The 22,457-nt window shown below is 38.7% G+C and overlaps 1 protein-coding gene across 1 annotated transcript in view; it reads right to left on the bottom strand.

Moving 5' to 3' along the window:
- The window catches only part of LOC121943744 (anoctamin-1-like), a 77,696-nt gene that overhangs the window by 13,755 nt on the left and 41,484 nt on the right, over positions 1–22,457 (bottom strand). The window contains exons 6-12 of the mRNA XM_042487350.1: positions 18,579–18,633; positions 16,863–16,914; positions 15,765–15,820; positions 15,390–15,431; positions 8,088–8,152; positions 6,413–6,547; positions 1,474–1,634 (exon numbers count right to left, since the gene is read on the bottom strand). Coding sequence (XP_042343284.1) covers positions 1,474–1,634; positions 6,413–6,547; positions 8,088–8,152; positions 15,390–15,431; positions 15,765–15,820; positions 16,863–16,914; positions 18,579–18,633 — 566 coding nt within the window. The remainder of the gene's footprint in view (positions 1–1,473; positions 1,635–6,412; positions 6,548–8,087; positions 8,153–15,389; positions 15,432–15,764; positions 15,821–16,862; positions 16,915–18,578; positions 18,634–22,457) is intronic.

Genomic DNA, 22,457 nt, shown 5'->3' with positions numbered 1-22,457 from the left:
TGTTACACTGCTGGGTACCAGGGGAGGGAGGGAGACCAGGCTGTAAGTTTGGCCCCAAACAGGGACCCGCAGTCAGCTGTCCTCCCTCGCCCACACACCCCTGCGTCCCAGATGCCTGAGCGAGGCGGACAGCTGTGACGTCACCGTTTTCTGCGCATTGCCAGTTTACACGGGGACAGAAGGGGTTTTGTTTTCAAAAGACTACACTCTGGAACCCGGTTTCAAAAGTTTGCATTTTCAGACCCTCAAAATGTGAATGAAAGGCCAAACTGCAACAAAAGTTTAACACTTCACGCAAGAACTGTTGCCATGTAAACGGCCCCTTAGAGTAACGCTTATACACACTGGAAAATGCCAGAAACAGATTGCGATAACTAAGAGGAAAAAAAGGTGTGAAATTGTAAAAAATGAGGAGCAGCATGTAAGAGCTGTGACCTCAGAAAGAAACTGCAAGCGGGTAATTAAGATCAGGAGTCTCCTGAGAGGAGGCTGGCAAGTATTCTATTTGCCCAGCTGGATGATTGTGGTGTTTGCAATTATATTGGCAATACAACTGACAATACTCAACAAACAATACTGTTTTTCTGTTCTTCAAATCCCATCCAGTAGTGCATTATTCAATCTTTTACTACTGTCTGAGGCTCTCTGCTCCGAGCCTGTTTGTTCTTAATAAAAATGCAAATCTTTAAACGCTGGTCATGTGCATTTCTTTCGTTTTTCAAAAAAAAGGCTCAGTGATTATTTCAGATTAAGCCACATTTGGTGCTCTAGTGAGTATCTGTGGCAGCAGGACGGTGTATGTGAAACTGAATGTGTGTGTTCACAGTAATGAAGGAATATGTCAGCCAGTGCAACAGCGTGGCTCACTGATGCATTTTTAACAACAATGGAGCTCTGCGGCACGAGATAGGTACCGTATATCAGGCTTTTATACACCCATAACATCATTTGGTTGATACATTCATCGTATGTTTGGGCCTTTTCATGGATTTCCTTGACAATAAGGCAAAAAACAGCAGCATGATGAAGTACTTTCCATTTGTATAGATACATGCTATTTTATCAATGCAATGATTTCAAACATGTCGAAGTAAATGGTATTCTCTCTCTTCAGGTCTGCAGCACGTGAACCCAGATGGCGGGCGTGCTGTGACTCTGTCAGACACTAGCTTCATCTAAACATATAACACCTCTCTGATCTGAAGCCCTGCTGCTGCTAACAGATGGCAGCGTGGTTTGGCAGCACATCAGAGGATCGTCTGTGTTTACTCAGCAGTTACCTTTGCGGATTCCTATTGTAAAACTCATGTGCGCCCAAGGTTCAGTCTCCATGTTTCCTGCCAAAGCTGTACTGAATGGAATAAATGGTGCTGTCTATTAAGTGGAACCGCTCTCGCAATGCTTCACTGTAGACTCGTCCTTATTAGACTCTTTGATTGCCGTTTGCATGATTGGATGCGAAGGCGTCCTTACCCCAGAGGGCCATGAAGATGGAGAAGAAGACGGTGGCCGGGTTATCAAACAGGTGGCTGGCTCTCGCTGTTCCGCACGCCGTCACCAGCTTCCAGTAGCTGCAGGCGCGGTCACACAGCGGACACATGGTGATGTTATTCCTGGGATCACAAATCTCCATACTGACAAAACAGAAGAAAAAATAAAGAGACGGATTATTCAAACAGGTGGAAGAGGGAGAAAATGATGTTGGAGAGACATCAGATAAAGATTCAGACCACACGGCAAAACCAGAGTTACAGCCTCACTGTTGTGTGCTTCCACAAACCCGTCAAGTTGCACTTAATTAACGGCCAAAAATGTTTTTTGGAGAACATTTCGATGTCATAGTGAAGCTGACCTTTGACCTTTTGGATACTTAATGTCACCATTTTATCCTATTAGACATTTGTGTGAAATTTTGTTGTAATAACTGTATATATTCTTGAGTTATGGCCAAAGGCAGGTTATGTAAGGTCACAGTCACCTTTGACCACCAAATTCTCTTTAGTTTCTTTAATAAGTCCAAGAGGACATTTGTGCCAAATTTGAATAAATTCTGTCAAGGCGTTCTTGTGTTGTTCATGAGAATGACATGAAAGCAAGGTCACAGTGACCTTGACCTTTGACCATCAAATTCTAATCAGTTCATCCTTGACTCAAGGTGGATGTTTATGCTAAATTTTAAGAAATTATGTCAAGGTGTTACTGAAACATCCCATTCATAAGAATTAGGCAGATGCGGTCAAAGTGGCCTTGACCTTTGACCACCAAATTCTGATCAGTTTAGTCATGTGTCCAAGTGGACATCTGCACCAAATCTAAGGAAATCCCTTCAAAGCTTTCTTGAGATATGGTGGTCATGAGAATTAGACAGACTAAAGGTCACACTGACCCTGACCTTGGATCACCAAATTCTAATCAGTTCATTGTTGACTCCAAATTGATGTTTGTGCCAAACTTGAAGATCTTGAGATATTGCCTTTACAAGAATGACATGGCCACAAGGTCATAGCGGCCTTGACCTATGACCACCAATTTGTAATTAGTTCATCCGTGACTCAAAGTGGATGTTTGTGCCAAACATTAAGAAATCCTGTTGAGGTGTTCTTGAAATATCATGTTCACAAATATGAGACAAAAGAGATCACCTTGACCTTTGGCAACCAACTTACAAACAGTTCATCCTTAAGTTCAAGTGGATGTTTGTGCCAAATTTGATGAAAATCTCTCAAGGTGTTAATGAGCTATGGGAATCGGACAGGCGAACAGACGACATGAGAACATTAATGCCTTCGGAAGCGACGAGTCGCAGAGGCTTAAAAACATCTTAAATCTTAAGCTCTCCTCTGTGTTGTTTTTCTTAAGAAGTGCTTCCCAGGGGATTTTTTTTTTTTGTCATGGCACACGGAGCCACCCAGCAGCTATATACATACACAGACGCTTATCTGTTTTAGCAGCTGACATTGGGTGAGAGACGGTGTACCCCCAGGACAGGTCGCGGGTCTGTCACAGGTCTGACACATAGAGGCAGACAGCAGTTCACACACACTTTCACACCTATGGGCTAATTAACCTGACCTGCATGTGTTTGGACTGTGGGAGGAAACCCATAACCTGCAAACTCCACACTGAAAAGCCTTAGCCGTGTTTTAATTATTGCATGTTGTTATATCTTTAAGATGCACAAGGACAAAACAAACAAACGAAATAAAAGTTTTAATTGGACATGTGAGGCTGCAGTTAAAGTGTGGAGAGAGCTCATCCTGCATGTCTGACTACACCAACAGACCACTCCACAATCACGTACAGCTAAAACACGCCCGTTAGCTGAATAGTGTTGAGTGTGATTTTAATTATGTTGGTGGGCTCAGATTCAGTCCTGTCAGACCGTGTTGAGGGCTGAGATGTATCACTTTTTTGAGCTCTGGTGTCTAATCGCCTGAGCCGGGAAAGTTGTGATGTGTTACTATGACAACAAGCAACTGTGAGCGTCATGTCTGTTCTCATGCACTATACTTTCCTATGAGAAGTAATGCACCAAAATCCTAACATATGCCACATAATGATGAGCCGGTAATGAGTGCACGTGTACCGGGAGGCTGCGTTTATGTGACCGATGGAAGGAAAAGGTACTGAGCAGGAAGGTTGGGCCGCTGGTTAGGTCACAAAACACAGGACTTTTCCCGAAGAGGCTGGAACTACGTGAACTCTGAGTCATTCTAACGTACTTCCTAGTCACGTTTCTTTTCCGAAACATCACCACGGTAACTTCACGTTAATGCCATTTGCGGGGGCGCTAATTTGTAGAATATCATATGAGCTGTTGTATGAGGACACGTTGCTTCAGCTGAGACGTGACTGCATATTAAACCTGTTTTAATGCAGTGATTATTTTACTTATCTCTCTTTATGTTAACCCAGCATAACACACGTCACATTTTTATCAATATGATAAAATGTCTTGTCTTTATAGATCTCTTACTTATTCAGTCTCTCTTTCAAACTCGCTGCAGACTGACTTGGAATAATGTTTGAGCACTGCTTGGGAGGAGCCGTACAGTAATTAGTGATGGCCCATCATTTCATCTTGCTGGTTAAGGAGGAAAAATGACCATGTTCACCTGGGTGTTGTGTTCCCATCAATACTGATCAGAGCTGGAGGCGATAAAAACCTTTTTTCCACTGCAGAGTCATTTGACCTGGTGTAAATGCCAATCGCACTAATCCTGATTGCATCAAAAAGCCAAATGTTAGTGTTTTTTTTTTTTTTTTTTTTCAATGGGAACAAGGCTGTAGTCTAAAGTAATCCTTCCTTATTTACAATGTCTGTTTTCGCTGAGAAATTCGGACTGATGCAACCCAAGAAAAAAAAAATGGCTGTGTACGTTTTTGCAAACCACAGATATGTTGCATTTGCACGTAGTTATCTCTCATATCAAGCAAATATGATGCACTGCTTCAGGAAGGATGTGAAGGATTTAATTTCACACTGATTACACTGACTTGGAATTGATTATCTATCACAGTGAATGTGATTTCACAATGTGCCATCGATATAAAATGCGATAATATAAATATTGTGGAAAATAATTTACTATTGGATAAAATTGTGAGGCAGGTTTTGTCTGATACCTGACTGAGACATAATTTTTGCAACACACTGAAGTCGCATCTCAATCCAAACCTGCTCATGGCTTTGCAGCTCTGTTTATAATGGTCCAAAACCCCCAGAAATATTTAAGGAAGAGCGACCTCAGTATAAACAGTTTCTACTCCCTCATGATATATACGGTATCATTATGTTGCCAAAACACCACCTGCTATGCATACATGTGAAGTCTGTAATGACCTGATGTGGCAACAAACCTAAAGCTTTAGCTGGTCTTTGTGTGACTGGGTGGAGTCGAGGTGTGGACTAAGCCTGCTGTTTACCATCAAGCCTCACACCGCATCAGATCTCCATCCTAACAAGCCGTGTGGTCTGCTGTATGTTTTCTTCACCAAGTAAAAAAAAACTGTCAGTGTGTTGTACTGACTTCATCATGTTTTTGTTAAAAATTAAATGGTCTCAAGTATAATTACAAATGGAATAACGGACAATACTTATGTAGATTCGCATGAAACTGATTCTTGAAAATTCTTCTAGCAATTTAATTTGTCCTGAAAACAGGTGAAACAACATTTTAGGAAAATAAAAATTGAATTTTTTTTTTTTTTTACATAAATCAAAATGCATTGAGCAAAGTTGAAAATGTCACCAGCTTGTCATGCCGGCAGAGACCAACAAAGGTGAAGTGGTGAAGGTTTAATTTATGTATTTAACTATGTAACACCTGCTGTATCTAAAATAATTTAAACAATTGTTTTAGATAAAGCCAAAGACTTGGGAATTAGGAAACAAGTCTGGTTTTTCACTTGTGTTCACGACTTTAACTGGACATTAAACCTCAATAACCTATTTTAAAGTCTGGTTAGAGTCCCACTTTTTAAAAATGTATTCTTTGTTTTGACAATTTCTGATTTAAATTATATTTGTTTTCAATTTTATTGCATCTATTTTATCAATGTCTTTACTGTAATCTGTATTTTATCTGGGAAAGGTTCTTATATGACTGCTTTTGAAAAGAAAAGAAAAGAAAAATGAAAAGAAAGACACCTTTTTTACCTTGAAGTATGGTGTCAAAAGACTTAAACTCATATGCCTATGGGAAAAAAACATTTTTGACAACAATAACCCACCTGCCTTGACATGTTAGTGAATTGATCGAAGCACACATCAAAGCAAAGTACTTTAGAAACCCTGTTAGATTAATGTAATGTTATATACTCTTAAATAAGTTAAGATGTTTTCTGCATCACAACAGTTTCTAAACGGTGCTCAGTGACGGAGATACACAGTGATGTTAGGAGACTGTGATGTAACTGCAAAAATGCAACACAAAAATGAAGGGCAGCTTCAGGACGAAGAAGAAGAGAAAAACATTTGGCAAAAGTTTGGCAACAGATGAAAAACAACATAAGCATGGGAAGATAAATGTGTGTGTGTGTGTGTCTGTACTCAGTGTGCCAACTCCACCATGGCTTTAGGGGGAGCCTGTCCCTCAAAGTGAGAGGGTTTACTGTGACTCCTCATGCACAGAAACATTCATAGCTGCAAGCACGCTGGCCTCCTTCAGCATGTCTGACACATAATAATCACTTAATGCTCCTATGAAACCTCCACACGGGTCCATGGCATGCATGCAAGTTTCTGTATTAGAGTGAATAAGTGATGAATCACCCTCATGCACGAATCACACATTAATAGTCGCCTTTTATGCAGGACCCATGGTGATGAACATACAGTAAAATAGAGATGCATGGTGTCAGTGTGCATGCATGGTGACGCTGTGTGTGTGTGTGTGTGTGTGTGGTGTACCTGGGTATGTTATCATCGACAGTGGCACAGCCATAGAGGAACACGATGACTCCGACGATGGCTGCAGGGATCAGCATCTGTGTGTAGACTCCTAACCAGGCAAAATACAGTCCGACCTTCTCCCCAAAATACTTTCTGTGGAGGGAGAAACCAAATGTAAAAAAGTGCTATATTTACAACAATTATGACTTTTTTCATGACTTCAGGGCAAATTTTAAAGACCATACACTCTCTGAAAGGACCACTGATACTCCTTTGCAGTTTGTTTTCATTATTGTATACTTTTTTTTAATCTATTTTGTTATTAAAAAAATCTGAACAGGATTAGAACTAAATATTTAAAGATAATTATGGGACTTTTCGTTATTTATGATAGGGAAGGGTGAGGTACAAAAAGAGGGAGGCATGTCAAATGATTTTTTCAGGCACTGGAGAAGAGCTTATGGTTTTTATTTTGGCTCAGGAGTTGGCTTTAAATGGCTGCATTTTCTATTTATTTTACAGCCAATTTTTTTTTAAAAAAAAAGCCTTCCAAACATGTGAGCCTATAGATTTAGAAGGAATGTTTTCTTGAAAAAATATTTTAAAAAAAAAAAGGAAAAAAAAAAGGAATTAGGGCGAAAACTTTTTTTGGTCAATTTTTGAAGAAAATATTTTGGATTTTTTTTGTCTTTAGATTTTTTTGGCAATCTTTAAAGAAAACATATTGGCATTGTTTTGCTTTTATTGTGGCGATTCTGAAACAAAAAACTTTTGCCTTTTTTTTCTTGAAAAGACAACATTTGGGCATTTTCTGTTTGTTATAATTTTGAGGGATGTTTAAAAAACAAATTTTGGCAATTTCTTTTCTTTAAAACATGCCCTCCAAACTTGTCGACAAGACATATTTCATTCAAAAATCACCAAAATGACAGCGATTATCACGGCTTTAAACTGTAAAAACAGACATTATCGTTTGATTTTTAAAACATCCGTTAGTTCTTGGACACATCGTGTGTTATTATACAGGTTTGTGAAACAGATATCCATGACTTTTATAACACTTTCGGGGATTATTTAGTTTTTCAAAACTTTTCAAGGGCTGGAAACTGCTAACTGCAAATTCCATGACATTTCCACAATTTTCATGACTGTATGAACCCTGATTACATCACTGCCAAATACTATTATCATATTGCCAAATGAGCTTAATGGTCGATAATAAAACCACATTTCTGAAAGGTTTGTTCCTCCCTGCGGCTTCGAGATGTTGGAAATAATTCTCCCATCAGCCTATCACTTCCTCCACTGTCTGCATTAACCCATTTTCTGCAGCAGTCTTTTAAATAAGATCATTTTATGAGCGCTGACATGATGATTTGATGATAGTGCACGATCCTGCTCACAGTCCCTGAGCAGAGTGTGTTTGATACATTCAGCTCACATTCGCAGTCTCTCTCTTTCCTGGACAAAATCCAGCTCAGCACATGACTACTGTTTCTGCGGAGGAACATCATGCTTCAGTGGAGCATCAATCTGCTTGTGAGAGTCCTCATCTGTCTTTCTTGCCCGCAGGCTGGTGGAGGCAGTTAACGCTGCAGCGAGAGCACCAGCCACGGCAGACATGTGAGGTCTGTGAATGTGTCGCTAATTCACCTGACGGCTGTGACAATAAGAGCACTGCTGTGGATCTGACCTGATGAGTCCGATAGGCTGGTACTTGTAGAAGACGCTGTAGCTGGCCCACTCATCGTACAGCAGCTGTGGAGAGACGCACGAGGCGATAATTAATGCTCAGATATTATATTATATGCTGCTGATGACGCTTGCTGTTAGAGCACAAAAAAAATCCCTCCATGTTTGGCTGTTTGTCTTGGTAAATTCAGTATAATCTTTATTCTCTAACAGAAAAAAAGTGTTTAAAAAATGGTTTGATTAGTGTCAAGAAACTAGCAATTCATTATTGATTAACCCACTACTCATTTTCTCAATAAACCGATGTTTTTGTTTTGTCTATAAAATGTCAGCACCTAATGAAAAATGCCCATCGCAAGTTCCAAGAGCCCAAAGTCATAACTTTTTACATTTTGTTTCTCTCCAAAACACAAAGATGTTCTGTTTACCTGCACAGAAGCATGGGCGGATTACAAGACAGTGGGCCCCTGGGCACAGACACCTAAAAGGCCCCACCACCTCTCCTCAGACTGGAAACACACCCACACGTGGTGACTGTGCCTATTTTTGTTTATGTCTCTTTGTAGTAATTTAGAGTCTTTTTGCCCGTTTTCGTGTATATGTATATATATATATATATATATATATATATATATATATATATATAAAATCTACTTTTTATTTTGTGTCTCTTTGGGATGTCTTTTGGTAACGTGTCTTTTTTGGTCATTTTATGTCTCTTTGAGGTAATTTTATGTTGCCCCCCAAAGTAATTTGTCTTTTTTTGGCCATTGTCTCATTGTAATGAATTTATTGCCCCTATTGTAATTATTTTGAGTCCCTCTGAGGTAATTTTGTGAGGGTTTTCTTGAGTAACTTTGTGTCTTTGTTGGCCAATATGTGTCTTTTTGGGGTATTTTTGTGGGTTTTTATTTGTTTTTGTTTTTTTTTAAGGTAAATTTATGTCTTTTTTGGTCATTGCATTTCACTTTGAGGTAATTTATGCTTTTTTTTTTTTTTAAAGTAATTTGTCTTTTTTGGCAGTTGTGTCTTTGTTATTATTTTGTCTTTCTTTTTAGTTGTTTTTTCCCCACTGTAGTTATGTTGAGTCCCTTTGAGGCCATTTGGTGTCATTTTAGTTGTTTTGAACGTTAATTATAATTGTTTTGTTTTCTCTTTGAGGTAGTTTTGTGGCTTTTCTTAAGTAATTTTGTGTCTTTGTTGGCCAGTTTGTCTCATTGTAATTTTCTGTGTCTCTTTGGTTCTCTTGCCCCTTTTTATAATTATTTTGTGTCTCCTTGGGGTAATTTTATGAGGTTATTTTGGTAATTTTGTGTCTTTTTTGGCCGTTTCATGTATCTTTGTGGTCAGAACATGTTAATTTGATGACATTTTGCAGGTAAAGGCCTCTGGCACTGTGGGCTGGAACCAGTGGGTTTTGGCTATTTTACTTAAATGAATTACCTACAACAATTTGAGGATAATGGACATTGTTGCTGATCATTTTTGTTTTATTGACTAATTGATCGATAAACTTCAGCTATGATGTTAAGCTTTTGACCATGCTGCAATTTTTTTAAAGCTTTTTTACAGCATAAAGGGTTTTTAATGTAAAATCTGCAGAAGGTATATGACTGAAAATTAACACTGACAGGAAGATCAGCAAAGTAGGACTGCGACAGGAACTAAAAAAACAAGGTCAGGGCAGCAGAGAGGTTTGTATCACACTGTTGTTGAAATTATGCAACAAGTCCTGTGGGAACATAAATTATACTGAATTTACTATCTGAGCTAATGGGCCGACCCTTTATTAGCGGCTTGCTTATACTTGTTTATGGAGGTCATCAGATATTTGAACTCTGGTTTTTATTTGATTATTCATGGCTTTATGCAAAACAGCCAGTTCTCTGATGTACTTCAGATATATATGCAAACCTTATCTGCAAAATATATTATACATCCACTATGCAGTTTCATAGTAACATACACTTTCTCAGGCGGCAGTGCCAGGCTTGTGGTGTACAGTGAGACCAAAACTGTTTTCAGGTGAAAACAAATCAATGCAATCAAAAAGACAAAAAATCTACGGCCGGACTAATGTTTCACCATTTCTTTTGAGACTGACTATGTTCAATTTCAGCAGAGATTTCTGTCACGTCTTGAATGATAAGTTCTGCTAGATCCTCTGGATTAACCTCCTCCTCTTATCCTCTGTATGAGACTGTAACATACAATCAGCAATCAGCTTTTTCTGGAAAAGCTACGAATCAGTGGAGCACTGCCTGATGATATGAGGTGCTGCAGCTCAATCAGGACTTTCAAAAACCACCTTAAAAAGATTAATAAAAGCTGCTCAGCTCTGCACTCACTTAATTTGACAAGAATTCACATGTGGGATGTCCTCTAATATGATCTGGGGTTTTCATGCACCGATACATGTTAATGAAAAAGCAGCAAAAAATTTGCACACACTCTCGTGCTACAAGTACATTTTCTCGCAGTGAAAAATAAATAACTGATTGTTTGTTTGTATGGGCCATGTGGCTGTGCTGATGTAAACGCCACTTTTACGGTCTGCAGTCTCCGATAACCAATGTCAAATAGTGTGCAGACTCCTCAGCGCACTGCAGGTGTGCACCAGCGTGCAGACTCAGTCAGGCTGATACGGTGTTCTCTAGTGATCGGTGAGGGGAAATTACATCCCCTCCCCCACAGAAATCGATAAGAGTGGAGGCAATTTCAGACTGAAGATAGAAACAGAGTGAAACAGGTTCACAATTATATCCGATATTGGGCAACATCTCATTACCACTTGTTTGTCTTCAGTAAATCATTAATTTTTAGATGCATTTTTCACTCATTTACTGTTTTAATTCTTTGAAACTTGGAACAACGTAGCTTTTCTTGAGCTGCATTCAGACTCCTTTCATGTGATTTGGACCTTTGAAAACCCGAAAAAATGGATTTGATTTCTTTTAAAAACATGACTAAAAAGGCAGCGAGCCACTTGTAGAGAAATGTTCCACAAATTACAAGAAATTAGGAAAAAGGTGACAACAGAATGGCCTGAAAATTAGCATTAAAAAAATGAAAAAGAGAAATTATTATTAGACATAAATAACAATAAAATAAAAATAGAGAAATATGTCCAGACAACTACATTCATATAATTCTAAAAACAGTTTTCTGGACATTTTATTAATTATCATAACTACTATTGACTATTTTATCTATCTATTTGTTTATTTATTCATTTTTTCTTTCGTTATTTTTTGTTAAATTTCAGGTTATTTTCTTGTAACTTCTAACTTCCACTTGTGTTTTTGAAAGAAATAAAGCTCATTTGCTTTAGGTTTAAAGGGGTTAATATAATTTAGTTTGCAGTGTCTCTTGAAGTGTTGTGTGTTGTGTTGAGCTGTGCATTTCAACAAATTGTAATTGATCGTGGTGTTAATTCCCGTCATGTATAATTTCTATTTTGTGGTACATTTAAGACCTTGATAAATGCTGATGATACATAAAACAGCACTGATAGGTGAGAAGGGTGTGGGTGTGTATGTGTTGCACAGCGAGATTTATCTGCAAAACACTGCTGCTGTGTGATACAGTCTCTGCAATAATCAAACAGCTGACTGTGTATGTGCGCTGTTTACCAGTAACCAGGAGCACATAAATCACTGCGAAACGCTTTTTCAAACACAGTCTCACTCCATTCACAGGCAGAGCAGCGAGGCGACAAACGAAGGCTTTTAATCACAGGAGGCAGCCCAGAGGTGCGCTCGGATGGCAGGTCGCAGCAGATTGAGCTCCGGGACGGAGACTCAACATTCCTACAGTCAAGGAAAACCCATTTCCCAAACATGTATACGCACATGTATAAGTATCATTGTGATATACATGAAAGTATGTTGCTGCTGAAGCACATAAAAGCATGGAGCCTAAGTTTATCTGATGGCTGAGAACAACAGAGGGGGAATTAATAGGCTGTTGCCTTAGTGACACACAGTCTGCAGTGTAATTATGGAGAGCGTTAGCAGGGGAGGAGATGACTTCAGACTCAGCACGAGCTCTGATTTTCTTTCCAATTGCCAGGTTCATTTTATTCTTGTATAGTAGGAGGCAAAGGCTCAGACGTGCACAGATGCTGTCACGTTAGCGCAGTAGTCTGTCATGCTTTGTTACTCATTATTAAAAAAAAAAATCCCTGATGGTATGACTAATTTAGTGGCATGTTTCAGCCACTTGTAGATGTTGTAATGCTTTATTGCATCGAGATAAAGAGGAGAACAAAGTCATTTAAACTAATTGGCAACACTTTATGAGGAGAACTAATGGTTTAATTTGGGAGCATTTAACTTTCTTAATTTGATATGCTGGGGAGAGATTTTTTAAGGGATACTTATATAGCTATATATGCATTAGGGCTGGACCCAAATATTTAGTTATACGAGCATTCGTTAAGTGGGTAGGTATTTTGTTTTCAATTAATGCATTCGGATGTTCTTTTCTTTTTTTTTTTTGATTAATGCCATTTTCAGTGTTTGTAATCGTGCTGCTGCTCCTCTCACACACAGTGACAGGAATGATAAATGGTTATTAACAGGTTTATTGACTGAGTCGAGCCGTTTCAGCGCACACCAGATGCACACTGGGCTCTCTCTCGCTCAACACTGAAGCTCTGTGGCACAAGGTTTCTCCCTCTCACCTGACGCACGGTCTCTCCCCGCCCGACGGTGAAGCTCTGGGGCACAAGGCCCTCCCCGCTTTTTAAATACACACTGTACACTACACACTGGGAATTTTTAAAATCTTTATTATGCATTATACCTGTCAGGCACAAACCTCCTATCTCCAAAACTGCTATTTTCAGGAATTAGAAAAAACACTGTTTTAAAGAATAACCCAGTGGAGATTAGTAGGAGATTTAGTCACAAGCTTTTAAAAATACATTTCAGTGGCTGAGAAAGAGTAAAGCCCACTGATAGACGCAGAGGGGGAACAACAGAATTAATTTATGAAAAAAAAAATTGAAATTGGTGAAATGTGGAGATACGAGGTTTGTGCCCGACAATGATGATATATTTATTAATGCTCTATCAGCACAATTTGGATTCATTTAGTGATTTATTTTAGCTTTTGCACTTAATTATTTTAGATGTGTATGCTCTATTTAGATATCTCCTGTCGTGCTGTGAGTAACAATTAAGTATCTATCCATATAACCTGTAGTTAAGACAGGCTGTCATTTTAATATGATCACAAGGAGTTACAGCGCTTCATTACATAACATTTTTTCTGCATATCTCCCTAATTTGTTCCCATATATCATGTGCGTCTGGGTTGGAAATGAACTTTTTTGTCCACCTGCTTCTGTGGCTGTTCGATTCCAAAATCTACCAGCCGCTCAGTAGATCAGCATTGTTTTCTTTTGGCTGGTGAATAAAGCAAATCTAGCAGCCACTTGCATATTTTTGGCCGGTGGCTGGTGCTGATTTCCAACCCTAATGTGCACACAAATTAAAACATGACATTTTAGAAATTGAAAATTTCTATTTAGTTAAATGACTTAAGCAGTGGGGATGGTAATGAAGAAACAGTTCCAGTTGAAAACCAGTTCCTCTAGTGTTCCTCTGTGAGCTTATCAATTACTTTTTATCTTTGCCGGCATGTTTTGCCAACAGCTGCACACTGCTGCAAACTTTAAACAGAAGGAGTAATGTCGGAGAGGAAGGATCAGACTAACTGGCAACATTTTATGAGGAAAATTGATGGTTTATTAACTTTTACTTTCTAGATTTAATCTGCTCGGGTGAGATATAACCTGCAGAAAAAACATTCTGTCATTTTATTGTGATTACAAGGAGATGCAAATTTACATTATGTGACTTCTTTTCTGCACATCTCTTGCATCTGTTCCAATATATCATGTGGTTTCAAACTGTTCAGTCCATTGGATTCAATTGCGTCTGAGCTACAGGTCGACCAATACTGGAATTTAAAGGTTGTTTAATTTAATTTGGAAGTGAACATCAAACTAACCGTAAACTATCTAGATGGGAGAGATTTGTCATTTTTTTAAGCTTTTATTTTTCTTCAAAGTCAACCTGTGATTGCAGTACTTCTGTTACTTGTATTTTAAATATGTTTTTGTTTTGTAATTGGTAAAAAATCAATAAATAAACGCGTAGAAAGCGTTGCTGGGGAGAGGGATGTCTGGAGTGCTTTGCTCAGCCTGTTGGCCCCACGACCGAGCCTAAGTGGACGTCAATGGATGGACAAGATATTTTGTAGAATGGAGTAATTTAGTATTTTCAAAATACTCTGGCTCAAACCCGAGTATATGACTGGACTTGTATGAAACACTAGAGGGCTTTTGTTTTTAAATAAGGGTTTTTAATTTGTAACAGGAAGCGGTCAGATTTTCTCAGTTCCAATACTGAACTGTGTAGCAGCGCTCAACTCTCACATCGATGTAGGCGTTTCCCTGCAAAACTTTAACGTCAAACTCGAGCAATGCAGCTACGATACTGGAAACTTGCAACAAGAAGGAGCCGTGATGTAGAGGAAGAAACGGTACAAACTGCAACTTCATTTCACGAGGAAAACTTACAAAATGGTGCTGCTTGTAATGTCTGTAAAATTATTATTTTAAATAAAGTTGGAACATCAGAAATATGCCAAAACATCTTTCTACACACAGGAATGCCATGTATGTTACACTATACGCATGAAAGTCGCCGCTTCCCAACAGAGCCACATGTCCGTTACTGAGGGTGAAGACGTTATGCTAATACACTAACTACATTGGTGCCTTGCAGGCAGGCTCAGCTGATTTTCTATTTGAAAAAGAAAAACCTAAATGAATGCTAAACAAATATTTACTCATTTAATCGACACCGTGATCAGACTCAGACAATAATTTTACCAAAGGAGCATTTTCATACATAATTATGATAAGAAAGAAAGAAAAGTTAAAAAATAATAAATTTCCACAGAAATTGTTTTTCATTCTTATTCAAAATATTCGTTTCCCTCTTTAAAAACAAAAATAAAAAATAAAAATGACACACAATCTGACAAAGACAGTTATCAGAACCTCTTGACAAAGTATAACATCTGATTGGCAGAAACGCACCAATCAGAGGACACTATTTCACCACACAGGTTTCTAGCCAATGTGTCTGCATAAAGTGAATTTGGGTTGATTCATTGAAAATTGAGGTTTGGGCTAATTGATGAACGATTTTTTAAAAACTGACTCAACATGTTGGTGTTAAGTTGACAGCTGATTCAATTTATTGACCGTTGGAGCTGCTCTACTTACCTTCCTGTCGTTCGGTTCTGCATTCACCCCCTCGATATCTCCCTGCAACACACAAACACACACAGGTAGGCACACGAACACACACACACGGTATGTTTCATTTTACACTTTGTTCATCGTGCATGTGGTGAATAATTACTCTAATTTAATATAAAATTATGGGGTGCTATTTATCAGAAATATGACAGTAATTCTGGCCAAAAACATGGACCCTTTGGCATAAATTAAAGCGTATAAACTGCGGATGCTTCGGTGGTTTTCATATTACAAACTCACTGAATTGGAAAAATTATCACGGTAATAAAACAGCAATTTATCAGCCGTTCTCAGGCCGGTGGGGGAGAGGCGACGACGAAGTGTGATAGCAATACTCACATCGTGCAGAGGATAAGCGGATGTATAGACGCCATTGGCTAACAGACTGGTGATCCCTGAAAAGCGGAATATATGAGAGGATTATTATCCCGCAGGACACACACACACACACACACACACACACACACACACACACACACACACACAGCAGTGTAAATCTCAGCAGGAGAGTTAAGAGTCTTTAGTCGTTTTGAGCCTTTTTTGGTTGTTCTGTGTTGATCTGTAGTCATTTTGGGTCTCTCTGTGGTTGTTTTTTGTCTTTTTGAATTTTTTTGTGTCTCTTTGGAGTTGTTTGGAGTTTTTGGTTATTTGGTGTCGGCTTGGAGTCATTTCGTGTCTCCTTGTGTGTCTCGTTTGCCAGTTTGGAATTTTGTTTTGTGTCTTTTCATAGTAATTTGTGTCTCTTTGTTGTTGTTTTTTTTTATTTTTTGTGTCTTTTTTTAGTCTTTTGCGTTTGGAATTTGTTTTGTGTCTTTTCATAGTTATTTTGTGTCTTTTTGTAATTTTTTGTGTGTCTTTTTTATGCTTCTGTGTCTATTTCTAGTCATTTTGTGTCTCTTTGTAATTGGTTAGTGTCTCTTAGTGGTTGTTTGGACCATTTTTGTAGTTATTTTGTGTTTCTTTGCAGTACCACAATTTTTTGTGTGTTCATTACTAGACACCTGCTTGTTGGTACATGATTTATTTAGATTGCGTGACATTTTGCAATTGAAGGCCAGGGGGGGCCCCTGACACTTTAGGCCCGAAGGCTTGTGACCGGTAGGCCAGTTTATTAATCCATCCATGCTTGACATGATGGCAACGCTAGAAGAAAGGTCATGGAGTCAGTACACATGAGAGATCTCTTTCTCTCAGGAGCATGAATCTGCAAGGCAAACGTTGTGTCAGTTTGAGGTAAGAGACAGAAGGAATAGAAATTTCAGCTCATGTGGCCACCAAAATCAAAACTCAGTCCATTTTGAGCATCTGTGAGGAGATTAGCTGGTGAAAGAAGACGATGGCTCACTCTGAGGTCGTAATTACACTCTCTTCTGATGAGAGCAGGACCCACATTAATTGCATATTGATTCATGTCTTGAATAAAGGCAGAGGTCTTACCCATGGAGTATTTGGCTCTTGTGCATCTTGTCCTCTTCAGCACCTCATAGACCTGTCGATAGAAGAAAACATTAAAAACTCGTATTCAACTGAGCAGGTTCAGTCTTAAAATCATTACGAGAAAGATGAGCTGAATATTGATTTGTATAATAGCACAAATTAAACAGTTTAAGGGAATATGAAGCAGGCAAACTGTCGAGTTTCTGTGTGTCGGTCCTCACACAGGCTGTTGATGAGGTCAATGTAAAAACAGCGCCTTACGCAGAATCTTATTGATGAGAGCTGAGGCTCAGCTGGGAGCAAACCACGGCTGTGATTGAGGAGCTCCATCCAGTGATGAGAATCAAATTACTCAGTCATTAGTGGAGCACTGCAAGGTGCCGTGTAGGTGTTAATGTCAATGCAGCAGCGCATGTATGACGCAGATACACAGAATGTATTTGTTTTTTATGGGACTCGTAAGGAGGCGAGGGGGTCATACTCGAGGAAAGTGCACGCGAGGGAAAACAAGGTGTCCCCTCTTTGTTGTTAGATCAATGCAGAAAAACACTCTAAAGGAGGGGACAGTCATTAATGAAACATCTCATACAAATGTTATCACTGTGCTGGATGAGCCCTTAGGGACTGTTTGACGCATTTTACGCGCTTTTCATTCTTCATTTGTTGGTAGTTTTGGCTGTGTTCATACATAAATGTTGGCAGCCTGTGTATTTTTGTTTAATATTGGAATTTCCAGCTCAGCTCTTTCAATAAGTCTAAAAAACACAAAATTGTCGCATTGATACTGTTAAGTGCAAAATATGCTCCACTGAAACACATTCAAACTGCAGCTTTTGATACCACAGCCATCAAAGCATTAAAAAACATGCATTGGATTATTTCTGGGTTTATGAATTTGTAATTTTTACCATTTTCCACCTGATGTGTCCTTTTTTTTCAACCATATTTGGCATATGGAGAAAATACATGCTATTTCCTCTACGTAACACTGTCACGGTCAGTGTTGCTGCAAATCATTGACATATCCCAGGAATAAAAAAATATATACTTGACTTTGCATGTAGTATACTGACATAATGTGTTGTTTGCATGTTTTTTTTTCAACTCAACACATAGTGGCATCATGAAAAAATCCCTGGCATTTAAAGGGTTAAAATTTGGGATAATTAACAAATATTTTATATTTATGATTAGGACTGATGTTGGTTAAAATAATGAACTCAATGAAAGTAGAAAAACAGATTGATGTATAATGTTTTTATAGCCTGATTTTGAAAAGTGCATTTTGCGTGCAAATATAAATGAGTGTGAGTTTTTAAAAAAAACTCCAAAAAGTAATAATGTATAAAAATCAATGTTGCTGCTAGTCAGTGACATATCCCAGGCTGTGATAATCAAAATAACAATCTACTTAGCATGAAATATATTGAAAGTTTATTTTTCCATTTAAAAAAATAGTGGCATAATGACAAAAAGGATTAAAATTCTAAAATGTATAAATAGGACTGACATTTGTTACAAAAGTAACTAAGTGAAAGTAGAAAAATCATATTCATGTTTTTGCTTGATTGATTTTTTAGCTTGATTTTTAAAAGTGCATTTTGTGCACAGAGCAATACGAGTGTATGTCATATTAAAGCGGGTCTTAAGGGTTAAAAACTGTTTCTTAAAGCTGGAGATTTTCTGAATCTTCGTCTGCTAAAACAAAATACTTACTATTGAGCTCCTGGTCTTGCTGTCAAAGAACTTGTCCCTGTCAGACAGATCAAATCTGGAGACAAAGATCAAAACAGATGTAGTTTTAGTCACAGATCAAGATAAAGAGTACAGCATATTTACAGTTTTATATTCACAGCATATTTATAGTTGATCATGAAAAGCTGTAAAGATGTCGGGTAAGATGAACAACATTCAATATCTATAGAATTAAATATTACAGTGGAGGCCAATATTGGCCATTAAATGCTAAAGTGGCTTTTGTTGTCCACCTAGCACCTAATGAAGAAAGACTTCACTTCCTCAAAGCCCAAATCTGATTTTTTTAATGAGGTATTTCATGTTCCCAAAATAACCATCCCAAATAGGGCAGAAAGTCCAATAACAATGAAGTCACGTGATGCATGTTCATGCAAAAGTACAATAAAATGAGGGGTGTCGTATCGTGTTTCAGTACAGTGCAGGCTGCAATTTCAAGGGAGAAGCAGCGAGAAAGCTCCATAAATCCTTGTTGGCTCAACCAGCCGGCCCTGTCGCCTGCTAATGAAGGTCATAAACAGTGAATATGCAACAGTGATTTGCATCAGTGGGAATGCTGATTGTTATTCAGGACCTATGTGGAGTGTTGTTCGTATAGTGCAAGGTAAATTAAAGTAATACTTCACAAATGAGCATTTGCACATTAATTACTCTTCCTGTGTTACACATTGGAATAATGAAGAAAACTTTGTTTTTCCTGCATGCTTCTGGTGAACTGAATCAAAAAACAAAGTCTTGATGAATTGAATTTTTCGGGAGTTTTTCCTTGGGTGATGTGAGGGTCTAAGGGCAGAGGGATGTCGTACACTGTAAAGCCCTCTGAGGCAAACCATGTTTTGTGATAATGGGCTTTATAAATAAAATTGACTTGACTTGACTTGACTTGAAACAATAGGGAGATGCCTTTGATAACAGCAAAACTAATATCAAAACAACTGTGCACAAACTCACACAACTCGTGCCGTCTAATCCAAATCTCATTTATTCAGACTCCATTGACAAAAACAGTAATTCTACCTCAGGGAGTGGGATAAAAGTATTTTCTATCTCTTGCTTTAGTACAGTACTTTTAAAATCAACTGTGCTGCCTCGTCTAAAGAGAGATGTGTCAGTAAATTAAATTGTTAAGAGCAAAAGATAAAACAAACTGTAAAACCCTTTGAGGCACATTTGTAATTTGTGCTTTTGTGCTATAGATATTGTTCGAGTAAAAGTTTAAAATTGTTGACCTTGAACATTTTGCTGATTTATTCAGAGTGAATCTATTGCTTGATATGTTGACATAAAATGTAAATCAGGTGGTTTTAAAGGCTCACTATGTTAGGCACAAGTCACATTACACGTGGAAGCAGCGGGTGGAGGCAACCTCGCTGAACTGCAGCGTGTTTCTCGCTCCAGCATCAGCATCATGACCGTGACGCTTCTGCAGGGCTGCCTGCTGCCATGAGTTCCTGTATTTTCTGTAGCAGGCTGTCGGACATGTCCGCGCTGGAGTGGGCTGTCGCACATGTTGGGGATGTTGTCTGACTTCACTACGACAGACTGATGGTCCGGTAATGTGAACACAATGAATAACATTGTTTGTTAACATGGAACTAATGTTGAATGACTGTTGTCTGATTTCAGAATTGGCCTTTTTCAGTAGTCTACTGTTTCAACTGCAATACTACAATATGCAAAATTTTGCAATATGCAAAACTGATTAGAAACTCTACATTTTTCAGTTTGCCTTTGTTAATTTTTGTTGCTAAAATCAAAGCAAAACATGTTTTGAATGATTTCTTTGTCATTTGTAGTTTGTTTTTAATAGGGGAAAAAATGTTAATTGAACTTTGTGTGAAAAAATCTGAGATTTTATTTTTAGGCCCTAGAAAGTATAAATGTAATACTTGTGAGCACCAAGACACAGCTGCTTCAGGTGCATTTCCCAAACAAACATAATGAAATAACAATCTGTAACTTCAGTTCCTGCTGCTACAGTGACCTGACATGAAGGTACTTATTTATGTGCACGAGTTAAATCCAGCACTCGGACTCAGAACATGTGAACGTAACTCTTAGAAGAAAAGCATTTGGATGTGTGCTTGAGCGCTGAAAGCCTTTCATCAAACTGACTGAGTGGGCAGCTCCTGTCACTCAGTCAGCTCTCATGCTGCTGCTGCTGCTTGTTGGCCTTCACTGAAACAGTCCAAATGGTGCTTGTGCTTTCACTGACAGTCAGCATTAATCTAGAGTTAAACCTGAAATTTGGGGGTTTAATTTAATCATTCGTTGACTCCTGGAGCAACCTGATTAGGAAAAAGGACATAATTACATCCATGAATGGCCAAAATGTAGAAGCATTAAACGGCATGTCTGATAAAGACGGATTGAGTTAATGTTGTCTGAAAGCTACTTTACACTGTAATCTATAACTGGTTTAATCTCAGGGAACAGGCCCGAAGCATTCTCAGAACTGATAAAGATTAAGTGACGGAGAAGATGTGGAGGGAGATCTTTTGCTAGCTGTTAGTCAGAGCTGTAAATATAGCTGCCCGCTGCCCACTCTCTCCTCCATACATCCCAGCAGGCTGACGTTTGTGCAAGAGATTCTTCTTCTCTGATCGCCGCCTTTTGAGGCAGGTTTTACTTGTTGAGACTGAACCAGAAGCGTCGATGAAGTCATGGCTTCTGTCTGTAGTTAATCCCATAAGTCAGTTTAAATGCTTTCTTTTGCTAGTTTCAAAATCCTCCAACACAGTGTTGAGAAAATGTAAATGACTTTTGTGATTCAGTCTGTTTGTTTCCTCGTGGGGAGGTGGGGGGTAAAGCTGAGGCATGGGAGCTCCAGCAGGATGCAGTAGGAGAGCGTCACGCTTCAGCCTTCCTGCCATGCTGCTGAGGGATTTCTCAGTCCAATTTACACCTCTGTGGCTGTTACCTCGTCACACTGTCTGTGTGGGTGAACCTGCTTGTTTTTTACTCAGAGGTGAAACAACATGAAGCATGAAGGAACATTTGGAAATTTAAAGAGTTCCTCTCTCAGATTGCTGGTTATCTAATTTGCTTTAAGCAAAAGATTCCCTCGATCACAGAGAAATAACTTACATCTAACTTTTCAACCATGATCTCTTAACTGACTGACAAATGCTCGTAAATATCACTAACAATCTTAATTTATGTTAACATTATATGTAATTGTTAAGTTTATTTAAAATGTTTTCATATTTACTTAATTTTGTGGAGTTGTTGGCAACTTAAATATGACAAGTTTAATCAAATCAATCTTTCCAAGTTTGAACAACTTCAGTGAACCAAGTTTACTGTGCAACATATGTGCTGGCTGCAAACTAGTCAATCATTTTTGTACTTTCTTAAGCATGTTAACAAAACAGGGCAGCGTGGTGGTGTAGTGGTTAGCACTGACGCCTCACAGCAAGAGGGTGCCCGCTTCAAACTCGGGTTAGGGTGAGGTTTGGACTTTGGGCGGGAGGGCCCTTCGATGCGGAGTACCCGAGTTAATGTGCGTTTTCTCTGAGTTCTCCGGCTTCTTCCCAAAGACGTGCAGGTTAATTGACTCTAAATTGCCCGTAGGTGTGAACATGAACGTGGATGGTTGTCTGTCTCTATGTGTCCCCCTTGCGATAGTCTGGTGACCTGTCCTCCATGTACTCGCCCAATGATAGCCACCCTGTGACCCTTTAGAGGACAAGTGGTTACGGACAATAAAACTCGCAGTTCTCTTAACTTCATCACTGGCAAAACCCTCTACAGCATGATCGAGTCAGACTATCTTGGTTTATAGAATTTGCCAACATTTTAAAAGAACAAGTTAATTTCGCTTGTCATTTATACGTTGCA

This window comes from Plectropomus leopardus, chromosome 1 (genome assembly GCF_008729295.1).
Source record: "Plectropomus leopardus isolate mb chromosome 1, YSFRI_Pleo_2.0, whole genome shotgun sequence".
Taxonomy (NCBI): domain Eukaryota; kingdom Metazoa; phylum Chordata; class Actinopteri; order Perciformes; family Serranidae; genus Plectropomus; species Plectropomus leopardus.
The sequence above is the reverse complement of the archived record's forward strand: the minus strand, read 5'-3'. Positions and strand labels throughout refer to the sequence as shown.